Source organism: Apus apus, chromosome 8 (genome assembly GCF_020740795.1).
Source record: "Apus apus isolate bApuApu2 chromosome 8, bApuApu2.pri.cur, whole genome shotgun sequence".
NCBI lineage: Eukaryota > Metazoa > Chordata > Aves > Apodiformes > Apodidae > Apus > Apus apus.
The window spans coordinates 6761274-6788859 of record NC_067289.1 but is presented as its reverse complement, the minus strand read 5'-3'; the positions used below and the strand labels follow the sequence as shown (position 1 = coordinate 6788859).

General features: G+C 37.6%; 1 protein-coding gene across 4 annotated transcripts in view; it reads right to left on the bottom strand.

The window, feature by feature from the left end:
• CLSTN2 (calsyntenin 2) overlaps positions 1–27586 on the bottom strand; it is a 531406-nt gene that overhangs the window by 71680 nt on the left and 432140 nt on the right. For all 4 annotated transcript variants that reach the window (XM_051627052.1, XM_051627055.1, XM_051627053.1 and 1 more), the window contains 3 exons: positions 16108–16303; positions 14212–14420; positions 8011–8160 (listed from right to left, as the gene is read on the bottom strand). In XM_051627052.1, coding sequence (XP_051483012.1) covers positions 8011–8160; positions 14212–14420; positions 16108–16303 — 555 coding nt within the window. The remainder of the gene's footprint in view (positions 1–8010; positions 8161–14211; positions 14421–16107; positions 16304–27586) is intronic.

Genomic DNA, 27586 nt, shown 5'->3' with positions numbered 1-27586 from the left:
ACCTGGTAGTGTATGTGTGCCTGACCCCCTCTTAAATACCTTTGTTTCTGAGAAGATCTGAACTACTTTAAATAACCAGGTCTGTTCAGGTTGTCTAAGCAGTTTCCCATTCGTGAAATTGATCATTTTACAAAACAGTGGATTTAGTGGGATGTCCCTCATTAACTGGCCACAAATCAACTAGTAAGCATCAGCAAAATGCTCCTTCCAGGATCCATCAATGTCACTGTGTGCTACCCAGAATATAATTTTCTAAAAACAATTTGCTAACTTTTAAAGGGTCAAGCAGTCACCACTGACAGAAAAAAATGCTTTTTCTCTTGGGAACCACGTATGGAACTTTACATCAGTTGCCACAACTCCTACCACTGCTAGCAGACATGTATTGTACTAGAGAAGTTATGAAAATTAGAAATTATGCTAAATATGAAACAAGATTTCTGTATCACCTAGGATCATGCTTCTTGTATATGTTTAATGACACACACAAATACCATAAATAACACACTTAAATACCATTTAGGATCTTTTAAATTAAATTGTATTTTCCCCCTGTTTTTAAACTGTGTATATAATATACATATATACTCACATATATATGAATACATATATAAAAATACATACACATACATATGCACGTATACATAAAATATTAATGGCTTTAACCAGCACCGCAAAATAATCCTCCAAGTTTTGGGTTGTGTTTTTGTTTTTTTGTTGGGGTTTTTTGTTTGTTTGTTTTGTTTTTTTAAGGCAGAAAAGACCATTTGTATCCAGCACCCCTAGTCATAGAACAAAATTACAAAACCCCCTAATAATCATTTCCAGGATTGACAACTAATCTACAATCTAGTAACACAGAAACAACAGGCCTGCTAAATCTGATGACACACATAAATTTAAGCATATTAAAGATGGTGAGTGATTTGTTAAGGAAATGATAAGCAGAAAGTCTGACCCAGTTAGGGCCTCTCCATAGCAAAGAGGACACCAACTGACTTCCAAAGCCCTACTAAGGCACCAGTGTTTGCTAAGAGATTTCAGTGCAGATCTCATGACCATTAAGAAACATCCATATACACCTTTTCTTTCTGCAGCATGCTGATAGTTTAAAAAACGAAATCAGAGACAGAAATTTGGAATACTGCAGGACAATGGAAAGTCTACTGTTGCAGGAGGTAGTGACCCATAAGGGAACAGCAGTTGTACCTGAACCAGTGACACTGAACACTCCATTGAGCAGTAAAACCTCCAGCCCTAATGGTGCCTAGTTATGCAGAATGAAAATGCAAGAACCTCAAAGATAGTAAACAGCAGAAGTTAAACTATTAGTTGTTGTGTGTCATTTGTATAATAGTAGGTACTTCCTCCTGGAAACTGGGTGTCAGAGCCCCAAGTGCACTAATGAGCCTCCACAAGCGTCTCTTGGGGCCTCCATTTGCACCCATGTTGGTCTCTCGCTCAGCCACAGCTCTGGCCATAGGGTCCTTTTATCCAGAAGTCAACCCATGAACTAGCTTTCTGGCCTGACAGCCTGGCCACATCACCATGGCACCGCCCAGTGACCCGATTCTAACTCTTATCTATGGATTGAATTCCTGAGATCTGCCTCCTCCCCAGGAATATGCCCGAGGATCTGGGCTCTTGGTTAAACCTAGCCCCATCTCTGAATCTAGCCAGCTTCCCTCAGTGGGGTAAGGGGTTGGCCCTTGATGATGAAAGCCCTGCCAGCTCTGTTATTACAACTGACTCCTGGCTTGCCTTCCTTCAAGCAGTAGCCCTGCTCAGCTGCTCCTTCAGACCAGGTTTAGACGTGGTTAAAGACTTCTAGTGTTTTCAGAAGGATGAACTACCACAAAAATATGTCATTATGGGAAGTGACAGCTTCCTAGTTATGTTGGAGAATGAGGGCTGTGAAAAGTGTTTACATCCTGTTCTTTCAAATAAATTCTCTACTAAGGAATATTTAAACAGCTTCTCAAATTCCAAAAGGCAGACTCTGAAACACTGCGTGGACTACTTACTGAAATCAATGAGTATGTAAAAACTTTTTTTGAAAGTCTGCAATTTCTGAGCCCATGGTGCAAGAGTATGTGGAAGTTCTTGTATGTGGGGCAAAAAAAAAATCATAGGGAAAAGCTCCAAATCTAGCTGGATATCCTGTAGTGCTTTAACTTCAACTTTCGAGCAAAGGAAACATTAATGGAAGTACCTGCTGTCAGCTACATCTCTGAGGTAAGAAATTGCCCCAGTGAAGCTCATGGAGATCTTGCAGTGAAAATTAAAAAAAGGAAGGAGTTTTTTTGTAGTTGTAAATCTAGAAAGTGGAATAAACGAGTGAAATTCCAGAGAGGTGTATGGAATTAAGAGTCTAGTTAAATTGAATTATTTTTTCCATCAGTTAATATGGGTAAGATGGACTTCAGTACTTGAATTCCAACATATATACAGAACTGCCTGAAGAGAGGGCAATAATGGGTTACTCTGAAAATGTAAAGTTCATGGTACACAGGGAAGCAACTAGTAAAGATCCCTGTGAATCTGCCTTGGGACTGTTGATATTTCAAGTAATGGCCTTGGCACAAAACCAGGATGGCGTTAATTACTCCTGCTAGCAACAAAACCAGAAGGCAATTCTACATTGGAAGTCAATACAGAAAGTGGATATCCCAGGCTGAGAGTAAAATGACCTTGGGAAGTGCTGCCATAGGGACATTGCTTTGTAGCAATGGTACAAAGTACCAGTTCATGCTCAGGAACTTCAACAAACTGGTGAATCATCACTGAAAAATGACATATGGAAAAAGAGCTGATTCTGTTAAGTCAATAACAGTCCATGAGCCACCAGCATGATACAGTCAGGCAAAAGAAAAGCAGACTTCAAGACATAAAGCACTGAGTTTCCAGTAAAAGGCTATGGTAAAAGAGAAACACATGGAAACATGCTATCTGGAGTTTCAGGAAATAGGTATTTAGCTGTAATACATACACAGAATTTGCTAAGGAAAGGAAAGGGTATCTTAAAATTCAGACTGAACAGGTACGGCTGCTTTCTTTAAATATGTCTGGTAGTCAAATGAAAAAATAATGCTAATACAAGTACATAAACAAGTATGAACTTAGAATCATAGAATTGTTTAGGTTGGAAAAGACCTTTAAGACAAAAAAAATCCAACTGTTAACCCAGCACTAAACCACGTCCCTCAGCACCACATCTAAATGGCTTTTAAAAGCCTCCAGGGATGGTGACTCCACCAGTTCCCTGGGCAGTCTCTTACCTGACAACCCTTTCGGTGAAGAAATTTCCCTAATATCCAATCTAAACCTCCCCTGGCGCAACTTGAGGCCATTTCTTCTTGTTCTATTGCTTGTTATTTGGGAGGAGAGACTGACCCCCCTACCTCGCTCCAACCTCCATTCAGGTAGAGAGCAAGAAGGTCTCCCCTCAGCCTCCTTTTCTCAGTTCCCTCAGCTGCTCCTTATAAGACTTGTTCTCCTGACCCTTCACCACCTTTGCTGCCCTTCTCTGGACTCATTCCAGCCTCTCAATGTCCTTGCAGTGAGGGGCCCAAAACCAAATACAGGATTGGAGGATGAAGTACAGGGGGACAATCACTGCCCTAGTCCTGCTGGCATCACTCTTGCTGATACAAACCAGGGTCCTTCTTGGCCACCTGGGCACACTGCTGGCTCATACTTAGCTGGCTGTTGAGCAGCACCCCCAGGTCCTTTTACCCTGGGCTGCTTTTCAGGCACTCTTCTCCAAGCCTGTAACTTATGTAAACTTTGAGCTCAAAAATCGAATGTACTTCTGTTAGCAGTTCAACTGCTTTTCAGCTGCTTTTCTGAAATGGGTATTTAAAGAGTGGGTATTCTACCAAAATGGTGCCATTCACATTAATAGCTGAATGTAAGCATTTTGCTATGATTACTTTGTTCTAAAGATTTATGGCAAATGCACGCACAGCAGCTCCAAGACTAGACTGGTATAACAGCTCTCTGCTGTGCAATAATGTAATTAAAAAAAAAAAGGGTAAATATAGTAAGACAACACAAGCATTGCATTTTACACTGAAAGTTATGTAAACAATATGAATAGAAATTGATTTATATTTATTGCAGGAAATATTTAGGCCTTTAAAATTGTTCCTAAAGACTAGGAATATTATTCTCATAAGCAAGGTTTCTGCACTTTACCACCCTCCTCCAAATAACCAATTGCTTTAGTAATCATATTGCTCATTGTTAAAAGCACTGACAGCTCAAAAGCCAATACAGTTTTGGTTTTTCCCTGTAATTGGATTTTACTAGAAAGCCCACACGAATGTCATTCTAAAATCACTCAACATCTACTGCAAATAGCATCTGAGAAGTATGTTGACTCAGAAGTGATCTAAGATCATGTTTCTACTAAAAGAGAAGATCCTGCCCTTCTCTGAACAAAAGAAAGATTACATTTCACCAGGAAAAGCAAGCTGATCTGACCTGTACATGGCCTCTGAACGACTATTCGACATTGAAGAGGTGGTAAGAAGAATGTGCCTTTTGGTGGTAACAAACTCCAAAATCAGTTTAGGAAGCTTTACATGCTTTAAAATAAGAAGTAAGATGCAATACCTCTGATACACTAACTATTGTATGGCACCCTAAATGAGCTAAAGGAAACACGGCCTAGATTATAGGCTCCTTACTCTTTCTTACTTCATGTTTTTTAATGAGCATACTATATGGACTTGCCAAGCATCTGTCAACCCTGCTTTAATAACACAGAAGTAATTTGATAGAAATCAGTATTTGTGACTACTACTGCAGTGAAAAGAACTACACTGGAAGTGAATCTAGAGGAAAAAGTGTATTGTTTGCTCTGTGTCCATAGAACTGAAACAAAGGCAGAGCCCCTTGAGGAATGGACAGAACACCAGGGAATGAGCTGAAGAAATTAGGGTGGGTTTTTTTAGCATGGAAACCTACTAATTGTGTTTTAAAAAAAATGAAACAAAAAATAGAAATAACTTTAATAATTTACCCATGATAGTGTCAGAAATACTAGCACCTATCTTTTCTTTATAATGTAGTCTCTTTAGTTACCTGGCAGTAAGACAGAACAGTCCATTGTTTGAAAATGATGGAAATTAACACATAGATAGCATGAAGATTATTTGTAGCATAGCTGTAAAAGTCAGTTGACAAAACTCACTGGCAGGAATTTCAATTAAAATAAGCGATTAGGAATTAATTCAGTTAATCAATTTACATTTTTAGCTTCCTTTGGATACTATTAACATTTCAGAGTGGTTTGGTGTCAGTTTGGGTCAAGTTTGTTTTACATAAACCTATTCTTCCAAGTCCCAGCCCCACACCATGCAGGTTATATGAAGGGCATCTGCACTGAAATTTATTGCACTGATCTTCTGGATACTGAATTTTCATTAGGCTACTACAATTTCTATTTGTGATAGTCACAGAAGGAACTCAAGTCAGTAACTTCTAAGAACTGCCAATGCTATAATTTGAGCATTTATTCAAGATAACACTGAAGAACAAGAAAAAAAAAAATGTAGTTTGACAACTTGTGTGTTATAATGAAAGCCTCAGAATATTAATATTTTCTGGAAAACCAGAAAGGAAACCATTATTGTGCCACCCTTAATCATCCAATCTTTTAAAATATACCATTTAAAGAAGATGGAGCATACCTGCTGACTGCCTCTTTGTGGGGAAATCACAAAGTGACAGACACAGGGAAGAAAGAATGGTTTAAATATCCTCCATTTCCAGTCTCCAGATTTCCTCTTTAAGTACTAGAAACACTATTAGTTAGCTTTGCTGCTTCCTCCTGCCCCCCAGCAACAGTTAATTTTTACAGATATTGGCTCAAAGTGGAAAATAACATCCCCTATGTGATTATCTTAACCGTTAAAAATAAGTGGGCATTAAAAAAAAGTCTCATTAAGAGAAATGTAGGGATTTCTGGAAGTATTACATTGCATCTCACTTTCAAATTATAATTAATGACTTAGTAATTAGGAACTAAAGTGGTATCTACCCAATTGTTTACCTAAAGACCTTATACTTTGAGTAGGCAAACAGTATCTGCTTGCACTTTGTGCCTGGAACTGTGCCAACAAACTGAAGCAGTCACCTGTTAGACAGATGGGGAGGTACAGTTCCACAAGGATGGCAGCATATAATATGCTAGAGCACATAATATGGAGATTTTTCTTATTTTTACCTTGCCTACAATAAAGACCCGTCTCAAAACCTTATCAGATCAGAAGAAAGTATATTTGTGCCAAGTTGCCACAGATATAAAAAGCATAATGAATGCTATCAAAGCTTATCCTTTCCTGCTCTGGACAAGCTGCCTAAACTTTCTTATGGACTAGATTCTTTTTATAAGGGTTGTTGCTTTATATATGCTGTTTTCTCTATTTTCTCACCATTGCAATAAAAATAACGAGGTGGCAGCCTCTCATTAAGTACCTAATGCTAACCAAACCACAAGCCACATGCAGTTCAGTCTTCTAGAAAAAACAAATTTTGCATGTGTGAAGTAACAATAACTCATTTCCAGCTTTTCATTAAAAACTTAAAATACCTTGTAAATGCTTCACATAATTTAAGATGAACAAAGCACCAAAAAACCCCAAACAACAAACCTTATTTGAGGTTGTTTCTATTATTATTATTCTATTATTGGCTACCTGGTGTCTAAACCCACCTGCTGACCACCTGCCTTATAATTGGTGCTTGAACTATAAAATAAGTATGACAATACTGGACAGTATAAATACACTAATAATAAGGTGTCTCTGCAAAAATTAACCAATACCTCAATAGAAATGAAAAAAATCAACAGTTGCACTCATTTTAATACACTTTCCAAGCTAGAGCATTTGAGATGACTCTATAAAATGGAAACAGATAGAGAGATTATTGGTTTTGTAGAATAGATCAAGGGGTTTTGAATAAAAGATGAGTTAGAAAATTTGGAAATAGTTCATAAGTAGCCCATTTATTTATTTTTTTTTTTAACAAAAATGTTCTTCATAATACTTGAGTGGGTAGGCAACTCGTACGTCCCTGAAAAATTAAAAAGTGGTTCTGCTCTAAGTGAGGACTGTGAAAACGGCATCATGATACTGCACACTTATTTAATTACAAGTCCTCTAGACCAGGGCTTCTCATTTTACAAAAAAAAAAGTTTTTCCTTCTAAGTATCAGTCTGCAAATTTACCTTCAAGTGCAACAGCCTAACTGAATTTTTCCTTCTCACTCATTTTCTTTAAAAATTACAATTACGAAGGTTAGGTTAGTCCTGAATAGCATATGCATAACGTGTTACATCCAGAAGGTTTGTCCCTAATCCAGCCCTCATTTTCATCTCAGCTCATAACAGTTTGTGGCATATCTTTCATCTTACAACATTGCCACCTGGGTTTTTCTCCATTTCAGACAGCCTAGACTGCAGGTCCCTAAAACCTTTGTAAAAAATCAATTCCTGCTGAAATGTCTCAATATGAAGACAGTAATCAGGATAAAAAAATGCCTTTCACTCCCACTGCCAGGTGAGTGTGCCTTGACTCATGCACAGGAAAGGCAATGCTGTACCTGGAGCAAGAGAACAACTCTGGCACACATGGGAAAAGTACCTTATCATGGTGGCTTCAAAAGTTTTATTTAAAGGAGTAGTAGGAGAAAAGCAAATCAGAAGCATTTGTTTAACATTGCAGTATAGTCAGACTGAATTATAACATAGCTTATTAGAATAGAAATTTGTCTTCTTTCTTTTCTAATCTGTTCTTTGTTCTGACTAGAGAAGAAACATGGCAAATGTAAACAAGTATAGCATTATTATCCTTTTTTTTTAATGGGTTTGGAATGATGTAAGAAGTAGCAACAGTTCTCTATTCCACTGCAATAAGCACCCTAGCTTCTTTACTGAGAGGTAGAGGGAAAACACCAAGAGATTTTAATATTAAATAAAAATATAAAACTATTAAGACTTACCTTGCCAGCCTGGTTTGCACACTGGTTTGACATTAACTCGTACCAAGACATCTTCTGTTGCATGTTTTTGTCCACAGTCAAAGGCTGTTACCATTATCTCATACTGGTGCTGTTTATCATAATTTAGCTTCTCAGTGTTTCTGATGTTACCTATAGATTCAACAAAAGATAACATTCAGAAGTTGCTTCATGGCTAATTAAATACAGACTATAAAATTTGGGTTCTGGTTAAACAAGTCCTTTGACTGAAGCACATGAGAAAACCACAGGCAGGACAGTTATTTTCTTTCAATACACCAGAGAAATAAAGAAGTTCTTGGGCAAATATAAGATGCTGGGGATATAACATGGGCAAATCTATATTAGAACAAAATTACTCAACGACACTTTCTAAAGAAAGAATAATTAGCAGTTGTATCCTGAAATGAAATGTATGAGTATGTGCAACCTCATTTTTCAAACCTTCCCAGAATACACTGCTCTGACATGACCCCCCATTCCTGAGATCCACTGCTGAACACCTCCTTAGCCTAAGGCTCTTCCTGTTTTCCTTAAAAAGAGATTTTTAGCCCTTTAACACCCTTTCCTGGGTTTTAAAAATAGGAAAAGCCCCAGAATCACCTTCTACATCAGAGCACTTAGCAGTATTTGGTATGACAGCACAGAGTTATCACATGGAAAATAAATCTCAGCAACCACAGAGATTATCTGCTGAACCTGACACATGAATCAAGGCGACAAATTACCTGTTTCCAGAACAAAGACATTACAACTTTCACAAGGAAACGGAAAGATTTTCTCAGAGTACTTTCTGCAGGACTGGAAGGTTATAGTGCAGAATGTGTGTTTTTGTAATTAACAAGTTCAGCATTTTAATTCTGTCCAATTCCACTGAAACGTAATTCTTGCTCAGATTGAAACTGCAGACTGTTTAATATGTTTCATGCTTACATTCAAGGCTGTTTGTTATAACATCTCTTTGAATGAAAACGTTTGTTCTAGAATTCAAGAAACAAACTTACTCTGGGTCAATCCTACACATAACTGCTTTTAAGCATGGATCTGCAAAAGCAAGTTGTTTAAGCTAAATCTGGAGTTGGGAGCACTCAAATCCTGGAATTTTGTCAAATACAGTGATCTGATTCCCATAGGTGCTTGTCAAAGTACCTGTTGTTAGGTATGCTGGCCTTGGTTAGGGGTTTGGGTGTGAGGTTGGTTTTGTTTGCTTTCATTCAAATGAATGACAGTAAGGGACAAGCAGAAAATTGCAACTTCTTTAAGTTTTCCACTAAACCTACATTAGTTGGACAGGTGAAGACTCCTGGAAGGTTTCTTTCCCTGATGCACACTCCTCTCTGTAAGAGCTCAATACTTTCCTGACAACTACTACGTTACAGCCAGCTTCAGTAGTTTAATTGAAACTGATGCAAAACTTCTCAGGCCAGGCCTGAAGGAAGGCTGCTTTTGCAATCATCAACCACCTTCTGGTCCAAGTTTTGTAGTTTAAATAGACCCTTCCAGCTGCAGCTATAAATTTGGCCTAACACCCTATTTTCTAGTGACTTAATATCTTTCCTCTCCCATTCTGAGCAGGGCACAGAGGGGGAAAAGCCCTATCACTACTTTTATGTCTCAAATGGAGAAGCAGAATGCCGAAGGCTAATATGGAAACAGTACTGTGTCCTACACGTTCCTTCACTCTCTCTCCCAGGCACCTCACCTTGCCAGGCATGGCATGTAGATAGCTCTTCCCATCACAAAAGCAACTTCAATAATGGTATCAACTACTTCATTATTTTTCAGTTAGTAATAGGCAAAACAATTTAATGTACCCATTTTATGATCTTGAGTTGCTTGATTAGTACCTGCCTAAGAATTTAATTAAAAATTGCCACTGTATACTTAATTATTCATTTCATATATTCTCAGTTTCCTTTCTGCATTAAATTATTTCTCACATTAATCTTTATACTTCTCTGTTGAGGTATTATTTTAGTTGATCAGCAGCAGAGATAATTCTTGAGAAACCAAAACTGTCTCAATCTACATCAGCAGACTGCTAGAATTTGTGTGGCACGTTAACTGTCCTCTAAGATTTATAAATCATTATATCATATTTGCATTTCACTAAACCTATCTTGCAAGATTTGTATTTCAAGATGGTCTTTTAAGATTTGGCCTGCAAAAATTCTGACAGGTGTTATTCTGGAAGATCATTTGGCTGGCTTGCAGATGTTAGTCAATAGTGTATTGATTTCCTAATTATTCTGTTCTTCTGTTACCTCTCATGCTTTATGCATCTTTGTTATTTTACCATTTAATCCATGCGATTAAAAAGTATCTATAGGAGAGAAGCACTATAAATACAGGCTAATTAAAGTTTTAGACACAACAGACTGAGAATTTCTATTTATATCTCACTTTTTTAAAAAAAGGTAACCAATAACATTAAAAAAGAAATGTTTAATGGAAGAATGAAATACTTTTCTACACAGTTCCAAACTAGGCCATTAAATTACTTCCCCCCCCCCCCACCTCCTTCTTCTGGTTTATCTGTATGGCTGCCTTTTCCTTGAAACATCCAGAGCTCTCATAGATTTTAACAGAAAACAAGACAAAACAAACAGATAACTGACAACACCAATACAAAAAAATCCCATCTAAGGAGACATTTGTACCTATTTCTTCAGGGTCAGTTTTGTGGATAACCTGATAGAGACCTCCTTCCTGTGTGTATAAAACAATCTCCTAGTTCTTATAAGAGATGAGGGCCAGCACTGTTACTTGAATGGCCTCTGCCTTCAGTCTGCTCATAACAGTGGCAGCTCAAAATTCCCTGCTGCCAAGAGTCCCAGGAGCTGTATTTCACCATAAGTCAATAAAGAACAGAAAGGAGCACTTTTCAATGATAATGGAAATTGTGGTTTAATAAACACATAAATAGCATATGCAAATGCTTAACTATGAAGTTTCACTCCTTTTCTGACTATATGTAGTTTGTACAGCTCCTAATGCAGATCTCAGTGCTGTAAAGGATGACTTTGTGAGATTCTGTCCACATCCATTTTCTATGACATGTAACCTTATAGAACCTGTACTAACCGGACAGACAGGTTAGTAACTCATCTTGATATTGAACTATATGACCATGCATTTCTGAAGTGCTTCCCAATAGTGGGTGGCAAAAATAATGAAACCCATTTTAGAGATGAGGGTAGGTCAGAGCCATGACAGAATCTGTAGTTAAATCTGAATTTGCTGATCATCTGACCATCATCCCTGGCAAATGCATAAAAATGCTGTTTTGCTGGCATTACAACAGGTCTGTGAATTGTGGTTTCATTTTTTTGTTACCTGGAAAACACATAAACAACATTAATATGATAACTGACTTTTTGATGGGGATTCTCTGCTAAGATGACAACTACATAAAACTGCATGCAAAAGTATCTTAAAACATATTCTATCTTATTACTTTAGTCCAAGTTCTTTGCATAGCAAAGCATAAATTTGTCCTTTGCCTGCTCATGATTGTATTTTATGACCAAGTGTTCATCACCTTCCAAGTTCAGCTCATCATATACAAGAGTCAATTTTATTAGTGCCACAGTTTCATAAGGCTAGGTAGTTTTCTTCACAAATAAAGGTCACCAAAGGTCAAAGTTGCCAAATGTAAATGGGAAGCTTTATATTACCTATTTTTAGGTGTCTAATTTACAAAGATCTAGAAGAACTACCCCTGAATGGGGCTCCCTGTGCCAGGGCTGGGTGCCTGTCTACTACACTTGTGCCTCATACAATTCAGTGATTTGAAGTACACTGTGCACTGCTACAGTCTGGGGAGTTTTCTTCCTTTCTTCAAATGTTCCCCAATGTGAAACTTAATTTTTCATGACAAGAAAATGCTCCCTGGATTGATCTACATACAAGAAATAAGTTCTGCTTAAAAATACAACAATCTGCCAAAAAAATGTTGATGGAATAGCATGTTTATCTTTCTAACGGCCTGTGATTGTGGTTAGTTTCATATGTTGGTGGTGAAAAAGTAATCCACCATCTGGCACTGAGAATGGCACATTTTCCTCACAAAATCCCCTAGTTTTGGGGCTGTCTCCAATATTAAGGCTTGATTCTAACCATCTGGTTAAATACTCTTTCTGGGCAATGAAATTCCACTTCTATTTCTGAAAGTTGGAAAAAAATCCTAAGTTGCAGAAGACACAATGACCTGACTCTCCCTAGAAGTAAGACCTACATTTGTTTATCACAATGGGTAAAACCCACTATAAACAAAATCCCAATCCGCAGAGTATTAATAGACAGTCCCAGGCATCTCATACATCTATTTTAATTCTCCCATAGGTAACAAAAACAGGCACAACACTCAAGAATTTGCACCAGAGAAAGTTTATATCCACTGGCACAGAGAGACATTCTCAGCAGTGAAATGAATTGGAACCATTTCTTTCACAAGATAAAAGTGCAACAACCATCTATTCTAACTCTGTCTCTAATGCCAGTGGGTTTAAGCAATTACCATTACCTAAAAAAAATTGCAAATTAGATTGCAATTACTGCTGATTGTGGCAGCACTGTTCTTTTAGTGAATAAATAGATTAAAAAGTATTAATTGAATTCATGACCAAGACACTGCTAGTATTACAACCTTATTCCAGTTATTCACTGCAGGCTTTAAAGTCATGTTTAAATCAATTATTGTCTCATGGTTTTTGCTGGAAAGCAGGTCCTGGGCACAGGAGGACAGAGATGACAATTCACATGCTTTTGATCATGCATCTGACTGTAAGAAACCCATGATCACTCATGAGCACTATGTGTGAGAGGAGCTGGAAAGGCAGAACCAATAGAAATGTCTGCTCTGTATCATGCTAATCTCAGTGTATTATTTATCCATTATATCTGTCACAAACTTGGTATGAGATTATGAAACTACCTGTGACTCTTGTTAGTAACTAGCCCCATACTGGCAAGTCATGTCAAGCTCTGGAAAAATGGTTTCAAACAGAAACATGAAGAATTTCCTTTTACAACAACATGGAAAATCTCACAAGTAGGAAAAAATCCACAAAGTTCTAGGGAACTGCACACAAACATCTACTTGCAAAGACCCACTTCTAGTAAAAAATCCTTTGTGCAGCTGTTCTATTGAAATATCACTGTGCCAGCTGACTCTGTTTACCTAAACACAAGCATACTAATGATTAGTGTACCTCCTACACAGTATACTTGCGTCCTAATTTATTATAACAAGATGGCTTTTTTCACCTATGTCAGTTACAGATTATTGATCCTAACAGGTTATATTATCTTTTGGTGCTCAGCTGTGCATTGTGCAAGAACTGCACAAATAAAGATGAATAATTTTTTAGCTGGGGAAAGGGTTTTAATGAAAAGCATCCCAATGACTGTTTAGAGAAAACAGTAACTCCATGCATGCTTTCAATTTCCAATTTGGCCAAAAATCAGATTTAACTTTTCAAAACGTATTCTCCTCCTACAGACAACATGGATTAAATGCTTCTGTTAGGAAAGATAAATTGGTGCTTTGCTGGGCACGCAGACGTGATCCTTGTTCTGGGGAAACAAGGTGGGTGAGCACTGGAATTTCCATTTTGAACTTCTGCACAAGGGTGCACACGTGAGTATCAATAACAAGGACGCTTAACTACAAAGTGATGCCAATATGGGACTGCTGAAGTACTTGAAAGACAGAGCTAATATATTGTGTTGTCAGAAGCAATCAGAGTATGGGAGGGAGGATCTTCAACACATTTATAATGTAGCCAAGCAGCCTCTCCTAAAATCAGTGTCAAGTTCTGTGCTTTTCCCTGGTAGAAACTTGACTGGGAAAAGCAGGAAGCTGATAGACAGGGCCGCCATGGTCAAAAATTGCTACACATGGAAAACTTTATATATTGTTTATTATTTTCCCTATAATATCATATACTTTAAAAAGGCAACTACAATCTCTTATCTTCCATACTGAAGAATAATGGACCTGCTTCAGGAAGCACCATAAGTGGGTAGATCTGGGGACCCACACCTTAGAAGCTTTAACAATCAATCAATAAAAGTTATATATGAGTTAAAGCTCAAGCCAAGTTATCAGCTAGTATCAAGAGTATCAAAAATTACTGCTATCTGTTTCAGAATTTGCAATTGTTCCTTTTCTATACTCACCATTTCTGTCAATAGCAAAAGGAACATCAGTTGTGACAATTTCATAGTTGCAGATCTGGCTGTACTGGGGGGAACAGTCCTCATCTATGGCTTCTACCTGCAGGATGCTGTCATAGATCTTTCCCTCTGTCACAGTGGCCTTATACACCCTCTCCTTGAAAGCTGGTGAAAACTCATTGACATCCTTTACCTGGATATGGACCACTGCCCTAAAATAGAGAAATAAAGGCAATAAAAATAAAATTTGTCGTGACATATCACCAACAGTTTATTTTCAAAACTCATGAGAAGTCTAAAAAACCATCTAAAAACTGCTAAAAAGAAATATTATTGAATTTCTGTGTTTAATTTGCCCAATTTAAGATTTTAATGTAGCACTACGTAAAAAACCTATTGTCACACTTTGTAGGGAGAGGGCTTCATGGTGCTCTCTATTAATAAAGGACTGCCTCTTAAAACAAACCCCTGCAGAAAGTCAATGACATCATTCTGATGTACAATCCATTAACAAGCAAAAAAAAAATGGGAAGAGAATTACAGTAGTCTTACATATTCATTACCTAAAATGGTCACTTTATGAACAGTTTTTGGCATTAAGTAAGCCTCTCACCTTCTGCTGATTTTAATTAATGGACACATGCAAACCTTTGAGGGTCAAAAATTACAGGCCTTTAGTTTTAGTATTTAAAGAGGCAAATCCAAAGGCGTTCCTATCTAGTTTGATAGGCAAGGTAACAGAAAGGCAGACAAGTGAAGGGACTTTGTAGATCAATGGCAGAGTCAGTGGTAAAGTTTGTGACTCTAGACAGTCTAGCTTAGCGTGTGGTTTATTAGAAAAAACACAATGAGAAAGTGTAACAAAGTCTTGTCCCAATGGGCCAGATTTCATTTGGTCAGGATTAAAACAAAATTTTCCACAAGTGGAACATGCTAGCTTGTCACTCCCAGGAGAGGGAAAAACATGGTAAAATTTAATAACATGAAGCAAAACTGTTTCTGCAGCTTGATGGTTATTTGATATCACAGGCTTCCTTCTAAATGTGTTTCTTCTTAAACATTCTGCAAAAGTTTGATATGCATTATAGAGCTAATTGAATTTTTAATTGTCATGTGTCCTGGCTGAGCAAAAAGAAAAATTATTACTATTAATCATTTGTTTAAATGACTCTCAGCAAAATGAACAATTTGTACAGCAGTGATACATCTATACATGAGTGAAATTAATCTTTAATGACAAATGGTCTGAAGCTTGGTTTCATGATTTGGAGGGGAAAAAAGGCACTGTGCCATTTAAGCTTATGCAGGGAATTAGCTCCAAAGTAAAAAGTACCACCTATTAACCTTCAATAACCCCTCTCTTCAGAGGATGTGAATTTCTCTGAGACTTGCTGTCCAAAAGCTGAGGTCAGAAACACACCATGCAAAGGCAACACTGCTGCAGCTCATATACATGCACACACTATAAGAAAGGGTGATTTTTCTTTTCTTACCATTTGGAATGAGAAGAATAGAGAGAAAACATATTTAGAATTTTTAAGTATCAATTTCAAGGTAGCTTCCATGTCCTGGATGATCTGTGTAATCAATGTATTTAACATGAAAGCAAGAATGGAAAAATAAACAAAAACTGAAACACATTTCTCCACTTGAACAGGGTTCCTATTAAAAGCTTCACCTGGCACCACTGCATAGTGGGTCTATCTGCAGAAGGCAAAAAATAATAATAAAAAAATTCTAAAAGAAAAAAAGGAATAAAAAGTGGATGGATTATTGCAACAATGGTTCATCTTAGTTTTATCTGCCTCCTCTCTAAAAAAAGGAGCTCTTCGATCTGATCAGTACTGTAGAGCAAACTTAGGCTAAAGAAAAATAAAAATTGTCCTAATTTTCACCCACTTGTGAGATTTCTTCCAGTTTGTTCCACCTGGTCCTGATCCACAATCATAGGCCTGGATGATGAAAGTATATTCCTTCTGCAGTTCACAGTCAATAGGACTTCTTGCTCGAAGACGACCTTCTCCAGATGTTTTGTTTAGCACAACAGCTTCAAAGGGCATTTCTTGTCCATGGATTTTAAAAGCACAGATTTCACCTGTGAAAAACAGTATAAAACCATCATAAGCAGAGAGGTCTAAGTCCAATGCACTAGAGTGACACTGAAGAAGTTAGTGCTCATTTGTATCACATGCTGTTATAGAGAGGGAAATGCGTGTTTATCATACTTCCAAAAGGGCCACTGGCCACATGCTCACAACACATGTTGTGATGAGTGCAGCACTGCTCATGCACCTCCCTGCTCCTATGTAATTACTAAATTATGTTTGAATGACATTAAAATGACTGCATTTAGTTAAAAAAAAAAAAAAAAAGGCAGGAAGAAAATTTGAGAATATTTTAGAGGTGGCCTTTCCTAACTGCTCTCACACCTTCCTTGAGCCACGAGGTACCAGGTGGCTGCAGATGTTCAGATTCTTGCAGTTTAATTTCCCAAAGAAAAACACTAATGATGCAGAACATGGGTACATTCAAAATATATCTTGCCTCATTTACAGACATAGATCATATATTTCAAACAGAGGTAGTTGAAGGAACACAGACAAGTGTTCCATTCAGACATCTCAGAACACCCATGTTCATACACTCAGAAATTCTTGGCAACAACTCACTCTGCCTTCAAACTACCTTCCGATACAATAGATCCATAGCTTCTCTCAGAGGATTACTATACAACGAAACACGATATAGCAAGGACTGAAAAAATTGATTTGGACATAAAACACAAAAAAAAGTCTTGTGAGAAGACAAGTCTGGAAGGGGGAAATCCCCCCAGTTTCTGGTGATCCTTTTTTAGCTTTCATACTGATGGCAAGGACTTGCACACTGAATTCATTTTTAGCCACTCACAGAATCCAACTTTAAAAATTAAATATTTATATAAAGACCAATGTGGCTTAAATATTTTTATGACACATTAAACACATGCTCTTTTATGAGCAAGTCAGTCCTGGGACATGCATTATAGATTCGAAGCTGTCTCCCACTCACATAATCCTATTCCATTTATTTCCAGTTTACAGTTGCTTTTAGAAACCTCCTTGCCAATCACATCTGAGTCAACTGCCAAACTCTAAATTACCTCTATGACCTCTAATTCAAGCCTGGCTCCTCTCTCTCTTTTTCTATAAGAATATACTGTTTGTTTTTTGAGAATAGAGAGTGACTTTATAAAAGTTCTGGAGTTGGTTAGTCCCATTATATGTGAGAAAGGAAAACATGGGGTGTGTGGGGAAGGTGGGGATTACATACTCTTAGAGTATTAATAGCAGCTCTTTATGATATTCTCTCAGCTACCACCACACAGGTTTCCCTTGATTATAATGGAAGCTGAGCTGTGCTCTGTACACTGACATTTAGGCAGCTGAGTCCCACACTTAATTGTAATCAACGCTATGAATATTGGAAATGGAAATAGAGCTGTAACAGCTATACCAAAGCAGAAAATTTAAGTACCATCTTATCACTGCAAGACACACACCTTTACAGATACAGAGCACTACTGTCACTAGGAATTATAAATTTCATCTTTAAACTATAACAGATACTATTTTTCATTACTAAAGGGAAATACATGGCTTTATATAAACCCAGCTGAGCTAACTCCAGGCTGACTTGATGCCAACAGGAACTACACCAAGTTTGTATTATTTACAGGGTTTTTTTTTCAAAAAAAGTTTGTTTAGAGATTGCAGTTTCTCTTTGTTTTTTACATCCAGCCTTCTAGGATTAACAACTGTACATAAGTTCCTCTGCTGGAATCCTGGAAGTATCTCCTGTGGAGCAGTGCTGCTGAACTTTTGAATACCTCAGTATCATTGGGACTGTTTACTGCTTCAACAAGTCTTTCTAGCATAAGCTGTAGCTACTGTTTGAATAAATACAAAACTTAAAAGGTTACTTTTTGAGGGAGGAAAGGGTAGTTGTTTGGGAAAAGAAGGCAAAATCATAATTAGAGATGGAAAAATACCTTTAAGACCAGAAAAAAATTAAGTAGGGCAGTAACAACTGGATATGCTTTTCCAGCTCACTGAAGTCCATGCTGTTAAACTCATACTGAAATACTAAATTCCAGGAAGTGATACTGAAAGTGATACTGAAATCATAAACAGAGAGAAGTGTTCATATCTTAATAAAATACAAAAAATATTATTTCCTCATATCTAATTTTATGAGCAACAAGCTCTGCAAAGCAAGAGCATAAATCTACTGCTACCCTTCCTATTCTACTCCTACTGATTTGAAATTGGAAAGCAGAGGAAACTGCACTTGCACTTCAAGTGATTCATTGGTGCCATAAGCTCACACTAAATGAACCAGACCACTCTTCTTCTGAAGCAGGGACCAATTGCTCAGAATGAAAAGATAGTTCTGTTGGTTGCATATATGCAGCAGTCATATCTGGGTTTTTTCCTGGCTCCTCAATAAGCTTCCATGGCAAATCACTTAGGCTGTAAAGGTGCGCAGCACAAAGCAGCTGAAAAACCTATAATTTTGCTTACATAAGCTTGTTTAAAAACTGTAATTTTTATAGACATGCTCTGATTATAGTGAGATACATGACCACCTTGCTTTGTTGGAAATTATACCACCACCGCTCAGATGCACACCACATCGCATTGTCCATTCAGATCTGCATGAGATCAGTGCCCTCAGTTTAAATTATGGAGAATTGATACGTTTATCTTTGAAGACTGCAACAAGCATCAAGACAGTTCAGAAAAATAGGTAAGAAGGAGATAAGGGTTTGTGCATATAAAGATATGCTTAGTTACCCAATGATTATACAGTTCTCAAACATTGCCTATTCCAGAAGCATGAAAATTGTTATTCTTTTCTCCCATGAATGAAACATATATCAAATTAACATTCTACCATAAATACCCTCAAATATTTCATCTTTTCTTATTTCTGAAACCTGCAAGATTGATGAAAGAAAGAAACCAAGAAGGTATGATTTTAAGAACAGTACCAAAAAGGTATAGTATTATAATTGATATATGGAGCTCCATGTCTGCCTGCAACAACGGAAGGCTTTTGTTAACTTCATGCTTCATGTCTGCAAGTCTCCTGTGGACTCAACAGTGCATCTGAGTATCACCCAAACACACTCAACACATAGAAACAGCTGTCCAATTTAGTTAGAATGCTGTAAGGCATAGCACAGTCTCCGTAACAGCTACATGATCACTACTGAGAAATATTTGCCTTGCCAGTTTTTACAATACCACATTACAATGAATTATTTGAAAAATAATCCTGCAACTGTGCAGTTAAACCTGAAAAAAAGCACATCAGTAAAAGGGAACTTCATCCTCCAGGAGCTAAGTGGGACATAATTACTTGGGTTCCAGATTTTTAGAAGGTTTTCTGACCTACGTTTTCACACGTCAATAACCATCATAAACACATGTATGGGCTGTTGTATTCACACACACTTCCTGCATTATTTGATTAGTGATCACTCGAGGCTGCAACACTTGCAAATTAGTGATTCCAGATTTCCTGCTGCTGCAGCAGATTAAACTCCACTTTGCTTCAGACAGTCATCTTTCAGTAAACACAGGAGCCCAGATGCTACCACTGCCCTAATTCCACGTCTGTGTCTGAAAGATGGATCATGAAGCCATTTCACCTCTAGATTAGTGAGGTCTACACTAAGAAAAAAAGATAACTTGGATCATGGAGCCATTTCACGTCTAGATTCATGAGGTCTACAGTGAGAAAAAAAGTAGATAACTTGCCTAGTGAGACACTGACCCATTTTACTCTGTATACTGGTTGAAAAAAGTGAAGCTATTTTTACAAGAGGGAGTTAGAGGTCTCTGCATGTAAGATTGAGAAGATTATTACAATGCTTGCAATGATTTCCAGCTGCTAAGTATTGCTGAGCTGTTAAAGGACAAATGCTAATAAAATACATACAAGTATCTAATGCTGTATAATGTGACAAGTTTCAGCTTAAATAAAGACCTAGGATTAGGAATGTTGGCTAGCAAATATGGACTGCTTACAGAATTCCTTACAGACTGGTAGACAAACCTAACACAAATATTTTCTGCAGCAGGATAGGTGTACTAATATCACCTGCTAGATTTGGATCCCTTGTGAGATATAAGAAAATGAGTAGCACCGTGTCACACTCAGATTAGAAAATCAGCAGCTGTTTAGTCTATTGAGAACTCATCAGACTGACAGAAAAACTTACTTTTTAATTAAACCATTCTCCCTGGGGCCTTATATCAGGGCAGACAATTTCTGAGATAAAGAAGCTTGGAAAATGTTGCATTTATTATTCCCCTGAATAATTTTAAATGTATTGTTTTGGGACATAGTTAGCTAATTCAAAACACATACAATTCATTTCTCTGCTTCATTTACTCAAAAGCATCAGTCAGCTTTGAGATTTTACACCAAGAACTTTGGACTGGCTATGACAAAATGTAAGCAGTGGACTTGACCACAGAAGTCAAAGGAGAGGCAAGTACTAAGAGCTAGGGCTGTCTTGCAAAATTGATAACCATAAAATAATTCCAAATACGTAGAGCAAAACAGAAATGCCTATTGGGCTCTAAAGAAAAGTGAGGCAGAAATAAAGGACTAAATACAGTCTCTAAAGACTTGTGTCCTTCTTCCAGTACACCAACACTGTAAGATAGCCATTCACCCTCTTCTTTCTCAGCTTTGTAACTTGAAAGATCCTGTTGGGGACAACGAATGCCATTAAAAAGTATTACAGAATCACCCAAGAGCAATGGGTGGTCATTTGAGGAGATGTGCAAACGAGTCTTCAGAGGCAGCAGCTCTAAGCTAGAAACCAAATAGTCACACTAGGATGGTGCTGACCTTGAATGAAGAGGTGCTGGTTCCTGGCTGCCTCATGGCTAGCGAGCTGGGATTGAGAGCACTCTGGATGTGTGGATATAAGAAAGGAATGCAAGATCTGCCTGTAATTTTACATTTTCTTTTAAAATGAAATGAGGACAAAGAATTTGTAATGAGAATTTGGATAATTGTGGAATTTTCACTGCACTGGCAGCCTACAAAGTGAGATAAAAGGGAAATAATGCAGTTTTAATCTTTTCACTGGCTCTTAAACTCTTGTTAACATGCACAGTAAAATATGTCAGAGGCACACTAGCTGTCTCAGCACTGCTTCACCTTATGCCAATAAAAACACACATGACAGAGACCACAGTGAGAGGCGAGGAAAGGGGTAAAGTGCTTGCACATAGCAAGTTTTCACTCAACTATTTACTTTGCTGTGGCCTTTTCTTACAGAGGAGATTAAATAAAAAGCTCAGGAACATTAATTCAATCTTGGCACGCAGCCTGGGCACAACGGTTTAATCTGCGCATCCTGCAGACATGTAGTAGAGCACTGAGTTTAATTGTTAAAAGAGTACCATATGGTTCCTCCTCATCACAGCACTTTTTCATTTGTTTTGACTTCCACTTGTCTTGTCTTCAAATAATCAGAAATATTCAGTTCCAAGTGTAAAGTCATACTTTGGATCCCTAGACATGATGAGTTACTTTGGACACAAATGCTTCTACTACAAAGCACCACCACAAATGAAAAATAACATAGTCAAAATTATAGCATATGGCCTTTTATCAGAATGGAAATTATGTAGTGAAGATAAATTAATCAAAAGAAAACACAAATGCAGATCTCTCATAAGAAGATCATTTACACTCTAATTTGTGTGGACAGTTAGAGTTGCTATAATTATTTCTAAAATATATATATATTCAGTTTGTCCTACTCCTACAAGCCTTACAACCTCCTCTTCTTTTTTTCTGTACAGTTTATTTCCTACCATGCGTTTCTAAAGATAAGAAATGGTGCCAGTTTACACTGTGCTGTTTTTAAGCAAATGGTTGCTCCCCCCAGCACTGACCACAGATCAGTCAGTAAACGGCTGCATTTTTATGCAGAAAAGGTTTGCAGGGAACTGTCACCCAGACACAGTTCATAAGAAAGCCTTTTTTTGGGGAATAGAAATCTGGGCAAGACTGCCCACCCACCACAGCTTTGTGTAGGATTGCCTTAGCCTACTCATGCTTAACATTTTACACATTGGAGGTGTGAGGACCTCAGCTGTGAGCTGCCCACCTCACTAGGTCCAGAGCTGCTGCTGAGAAACTGCTACTTGCTACTTTGTTCCTTATTTCCAGCTTTGGATTCTGCTAATAAGAGCACAAACACTTAAGCAGTACAAAATCTCACCTTTTTCTGAAACAATAACTTATACCTACTCAGAATTCAGTAAGATCCCTGCTTTAGAATGCATAAGGGTCAGTCAGAACAGTTCTTGATATATGCAGTGATTCAGGTAGGACTCCAGCCAACAAAATAATTTCAGAAGCACAGACCCTTGGCATAGCATTTCTAATGGCAGGGGGTATTGTGCATTAGTGAATCTTGGGCTGACTGCAAATGTTACTTTTCATGCAATGGTATGAGTAGTAGTAGTATAAAGTAAATTTTTCTAGAATCTTAAATTTAGTTTTTACACTTGCACTGATAGGAAAATAACTGTACTGGATGTTCAAATTGCACCTGCATGGAATCTAATGTTACAGAACAACCATTAAGAACTTCATTGTAAAAATAGGGGCTCTGTCCCTTTTCAGATTTTATAATGGCATATTTTATGTATATTATTTATTCAGTAATGCAAGGGGATTTTTTGCTAAACAGTAAATTCAAAGCCACAATGAGCTCAACACACTGGGTTTTGTGACTATCATCTAACACACCAAAATCCCCCACTTATTTGCTATGTCTCTTAGATGTTATCCTATTTGTTGCCCTCATCTTTCCCCTTGAGCAGGAGCTATACAGAGGACATATATCGTATTGTTCAGCAGCTTTGAAGAGGAGGTTAGCTTTTTTCCCAGTGTGAAATTAAAATGATTTGAAACTTTTCATGAAACCGAGCTGCAGCAAAATAGCTGTTTTCAGAGAAAGGTCAGATTTTCAATTCAATCCTCTCAAAAACCCCATCAGCACTGCAGAAATGACAGAACTATCAAAACATCCACAAAATACTTCTGCTTCAGTAAAACTGTATGTTTGATAAATCATATTTTTACCCACTCCATTATAAATATTTAATGACTTTGCTTTCTCCCTTTGAATTCTGCTCCCTCTCTGCTGCCCATTTCTATGTTAGTCTGAGATCTGTTGGTGACATCCTACCCAGCTGCATTTTGTGCCTTTTGGGTTTTTTTCATATTTTAGAAAAATTACTCTTGTTTCTTTATACTTGTAAGAAACTGTGCCTTATAGCCATGCCCAAAACAGGTAACACTTGTCATAGGTTGTAACAGGTGTGGAATTTCAATCTTGTTTGAAGTTACTACGTTCTAGGAACTTGGATTTCCTAGAAATTTCTAATCACTAGATTTCTTGCCCTCAAAATACACATGATTTTGTAAACATCTATTTGGGAATGTAACAGGGGTTCTTCCCTCACCTACTGCCCTAATTCAGCATCTGAAGGAGAAATTTCCTGTTCATGGAAAACTGTGCACCTGGGAATGAGTAAAACTGGACTAAATTCAATGGGAAGATTCTAATTGATTTCAACATGGAGCAAACCATGCTATGGACATATATTTCAGTTTCATCTCTACATTAAAATACTCCTGGGTTTATTATCTATTACTTTAAGTTACTTTACATTTTTGTTTCTTTTTGCATATTTTGCATGTTTAAGATTTAAGACTTCTGTGGGAGTTTAGAGGTATGAAATGAAGTATAGACGTCTTTGCAGAGCCAACTCTTTAAATGTTTCATAATGTGAACTCCCAAGGACATTTCCGTACCTGGTTTTTCAGCAAATTAGATACCACATTTAAAAAAAACCAAACAAACCAAACCAACAAACAAACAAAACAACCCCACAAAAAATAACACTAAAAACAACCAAAAAACCCCCCAACAAGATTAAGATTACCTGAAAAAAGTTGAAGTAAAAAATACAACCTGAGTCTTAACGATTAGGTACAAAATTTACATTGATTTCAATGGCAAAAGCCAATCCCTTGCTGAATATACTGGTGAAAACCATAACTGCTAAAGGCCGGTTGGTATCCTCGGTTAACTGAGTCACAACAAAGTTAAACCCTGAAGTACAGAAATGGACACAGATTTCTCAGTCACCAGATGCTGTTAAGTATACTGCAGATCTTGCTGAGAGAACAGATTATTTTTCTACTTAGTCTTCTGTATTCCATCCCCACTTTCATTCTAGAATATAAGAACCAAAGCTTATTTTTTATAAGGGGCTATAACTGAACTTTCATTGCAATTTACTGTTTAATTTGAAATTAATGGAATGAAGGATGCAACTATTAAAATACAACTTGTGCAATATAAAGCAATAAAAATGTAACACCATGCAAATTGCACAACAATAAATCATTTCAGCAATTCAGAATGTGAAAATAACTATGAATATACTTTCTATTTAACTGCTCCTTAACAATGTAAAGAAAAAAATAAACTTGCAGTTTCTGAAGTAAATTAAAATATTAACACACCTGGTAGAAAACATAACCAAAGTATTTTATCAATAAAGCCATTTTTTCAGTTAACACTAGACACTCTTTAGTGGTACTTGCATTTATACCACCAGGACTGGACAAGCAGAATGTGACGAGCTGTGGCAGTTCTGCTTTGGGAATGCTTGGCTCCAGCCCTGGGAAGCAAATGCTGTGTCAGCAGTGCTTTTAGAACAGACATTTACAGACTTGAATTTCTGGGTGACAAATGGTTTTCTGGAAGGAAGAATTGACTAAATGCTTGTCAGGGCATTTGCTTAAAACAGCTTAACTGCTAGCTCTGCCGTGAAAAGGCCTACACTTTTTGGAACATTTGGATTTCATTAAAAAACTGGTATTTTCTCTCCGTGAATATAATGCAAAGTTTTCTTGTAGAAATGACCAATAATGGCACTGTTATCTGTACTGGTTTGTTTTCTTTACTCAAAAGTCATACCTGCTTGCTCTCACAACACAAATAACTGCTTATAGTTTGTTCTCCTATTAGCCCTGCAGCACTTAACTAAAACTGAGTGAACTGGATCATGTTTCTGCTTGCACATAATTAACAGACTTGTTTACTAAAAGCCTCATTTCCAGATATATTGAGTAAATGCTGATCCTTTGGGCTTCACTGGAAACTGCAGGTGGATACAAAGCCCAAGTCCAGACCATCTATCACAACCGTACTTGAGAAAAAGAACATCATTGCACACATATTTTTAAGGGCACAGTTTGAAGACAGAGGGATGAGAGCCTGAGGAATCTTTATTCCCAGAAAATCTTAAGATAAAACTGTCTCTGTAAGATGTGGCTGAGCTTATAGATGGAACAGTTAGAAAAAGCTGATGATTTGTTTGCAAATGGCATAGGCGTAGGAAAATAATGAAACACAAAGAGAGACAAACAATACATTTTTTAAGAACTCAGTTACTCTTTCCTTAGCACAGAGCCCTGTTTGCAATGTAGGCTTTTTTTTTTTTTTCAAATTATGCACTTCAACTAATTTCTTACAGATTAAATTGCTCTTCCTGCGGGAAATCCCTTTCTGGCCCCATCTACCCAGTGATCTCTGTCCTACAGGAGCCTTTCCAAGGTCCTTCTGCCACCATGAACAGGCAGGAAATCAGGATAAAAAACCCAATACAACAGAATACAGAAATTAAATAATACAGAGAAGCCACCATGCTTGCGCTAAGGTAGACTGTAGGCTGCCTGTAGGACAGCTACACACTATCAGGTGATGGGGGTCACCTCCACAAAGCCTAGCAAACACCCAGGAACAACTTGGATTTAGAACCCAGAACTGCCCACTCGCCTCCCCTCTTGCTCTGGGCATGAGACTGTCCTGACTGTCCTGACTTGCTTGAGAACACCATGTTCTCAAGCAAGTAAATCTCACCTGATGGGAGTTCTTTGAATAGTCCAAAATGCATTAATATCAGATTTGGGGTTAAGGAAAAATAGGCAGGCTCAACTGGCAGAAAAGCCCAGCAAGAAGCATCATCATCCTCCCAGTATTGCTACATAATAAGTATCTAATGACTCTCAAAATTAATTCTTCAGATACTGTGATAGCTCACTTAGCAGATTCTAACTACTTAAACAGCCATAATTGTAGAGAGAGACACAGCCAAATAACCCTTGAAGAATTTTGTGTATTATAGGTCTGATAAATGAGATGGAATGAAAGGAATGCTATTGAAGCTCTTATCATCTTTGACAAGCTGTGATTTTCAAATTATCAAGTATGTCAACTTTTACATCTATAAACCACATTCTGCAAATGGGGTAAAAAAGCTTCCCAGCTGTGGCACTGGTACAAGTTTGTGTGATCCTATCTGAAAACAACCCGCTTGACATGTTTCAGGTGATGTAGCAGCTCCCTCTCTGCCTCCTCAGAATTCTGGGAATACTCAGATGAGAGCATGTTTGCATACATTTGTACTGCAGAAAGAAGGTAAAAAAATAGTAGGAATTAAAAAAAACCCCCACACATATAAAAAAAAGTCTGTGTGGTTTTCTGGGCTTTATACTAAAAATACTACTAACATGGGAGAACAAAGCCTTGAGTTCCTGCACTCCATCTCTTTTAAAAGCATTATATCCACGTGGAATTGCATCAAGCAAGGGTAGTGCTGCATAAGGCAAAACAAGAAACAAAAAAATTATGAAAACAAGCCTTGCAAAGAAATACCTGAGGTGTCTTTGAATGAACAATGAATAGGTTATCAATGAGATTCCTGCTCCCAGGCAGGGTTAGTGAACCATAACTTCCAGGCTGAGGTCTAAACCAAGATGGCAGTGAAGTTTTGAAAATCCTTGCCCTAAGAACGGAGAAGTCAGTTGTCAGCAGGTCGCTGATGGAGAAAAGGGCAGGAGGCTGATGCATGTGTGGTGTTGTCCTGCTATAGGTTACAGACAGATCTAGTATGACCAGTGATCAGAAAGATTATTATTCTAATCTAACCTTGCAACCTAAGAATAACTAATCTGTGGAATTCCACCACAAGACAGGTTCAACACAGACAGGCACAGTCAAATTCAACTGAGGCAAGAGACTGTAAGGGTCTGATGGGGAAGAGAGGGGCAATGACTAATCCAGATATGTCAAAGCCTCATGGATATAAAAAAATGGTAGTTTATGGTCCTACCTCATGTAAGGTAAATACCAGAATATAAAGCTGTTAGAGAGACCTATCTCCTGGAAGTGGGTAGAGAAACTACAGAACAAGGCCTGTATGCAGCTTATCTCTGACACTTTATG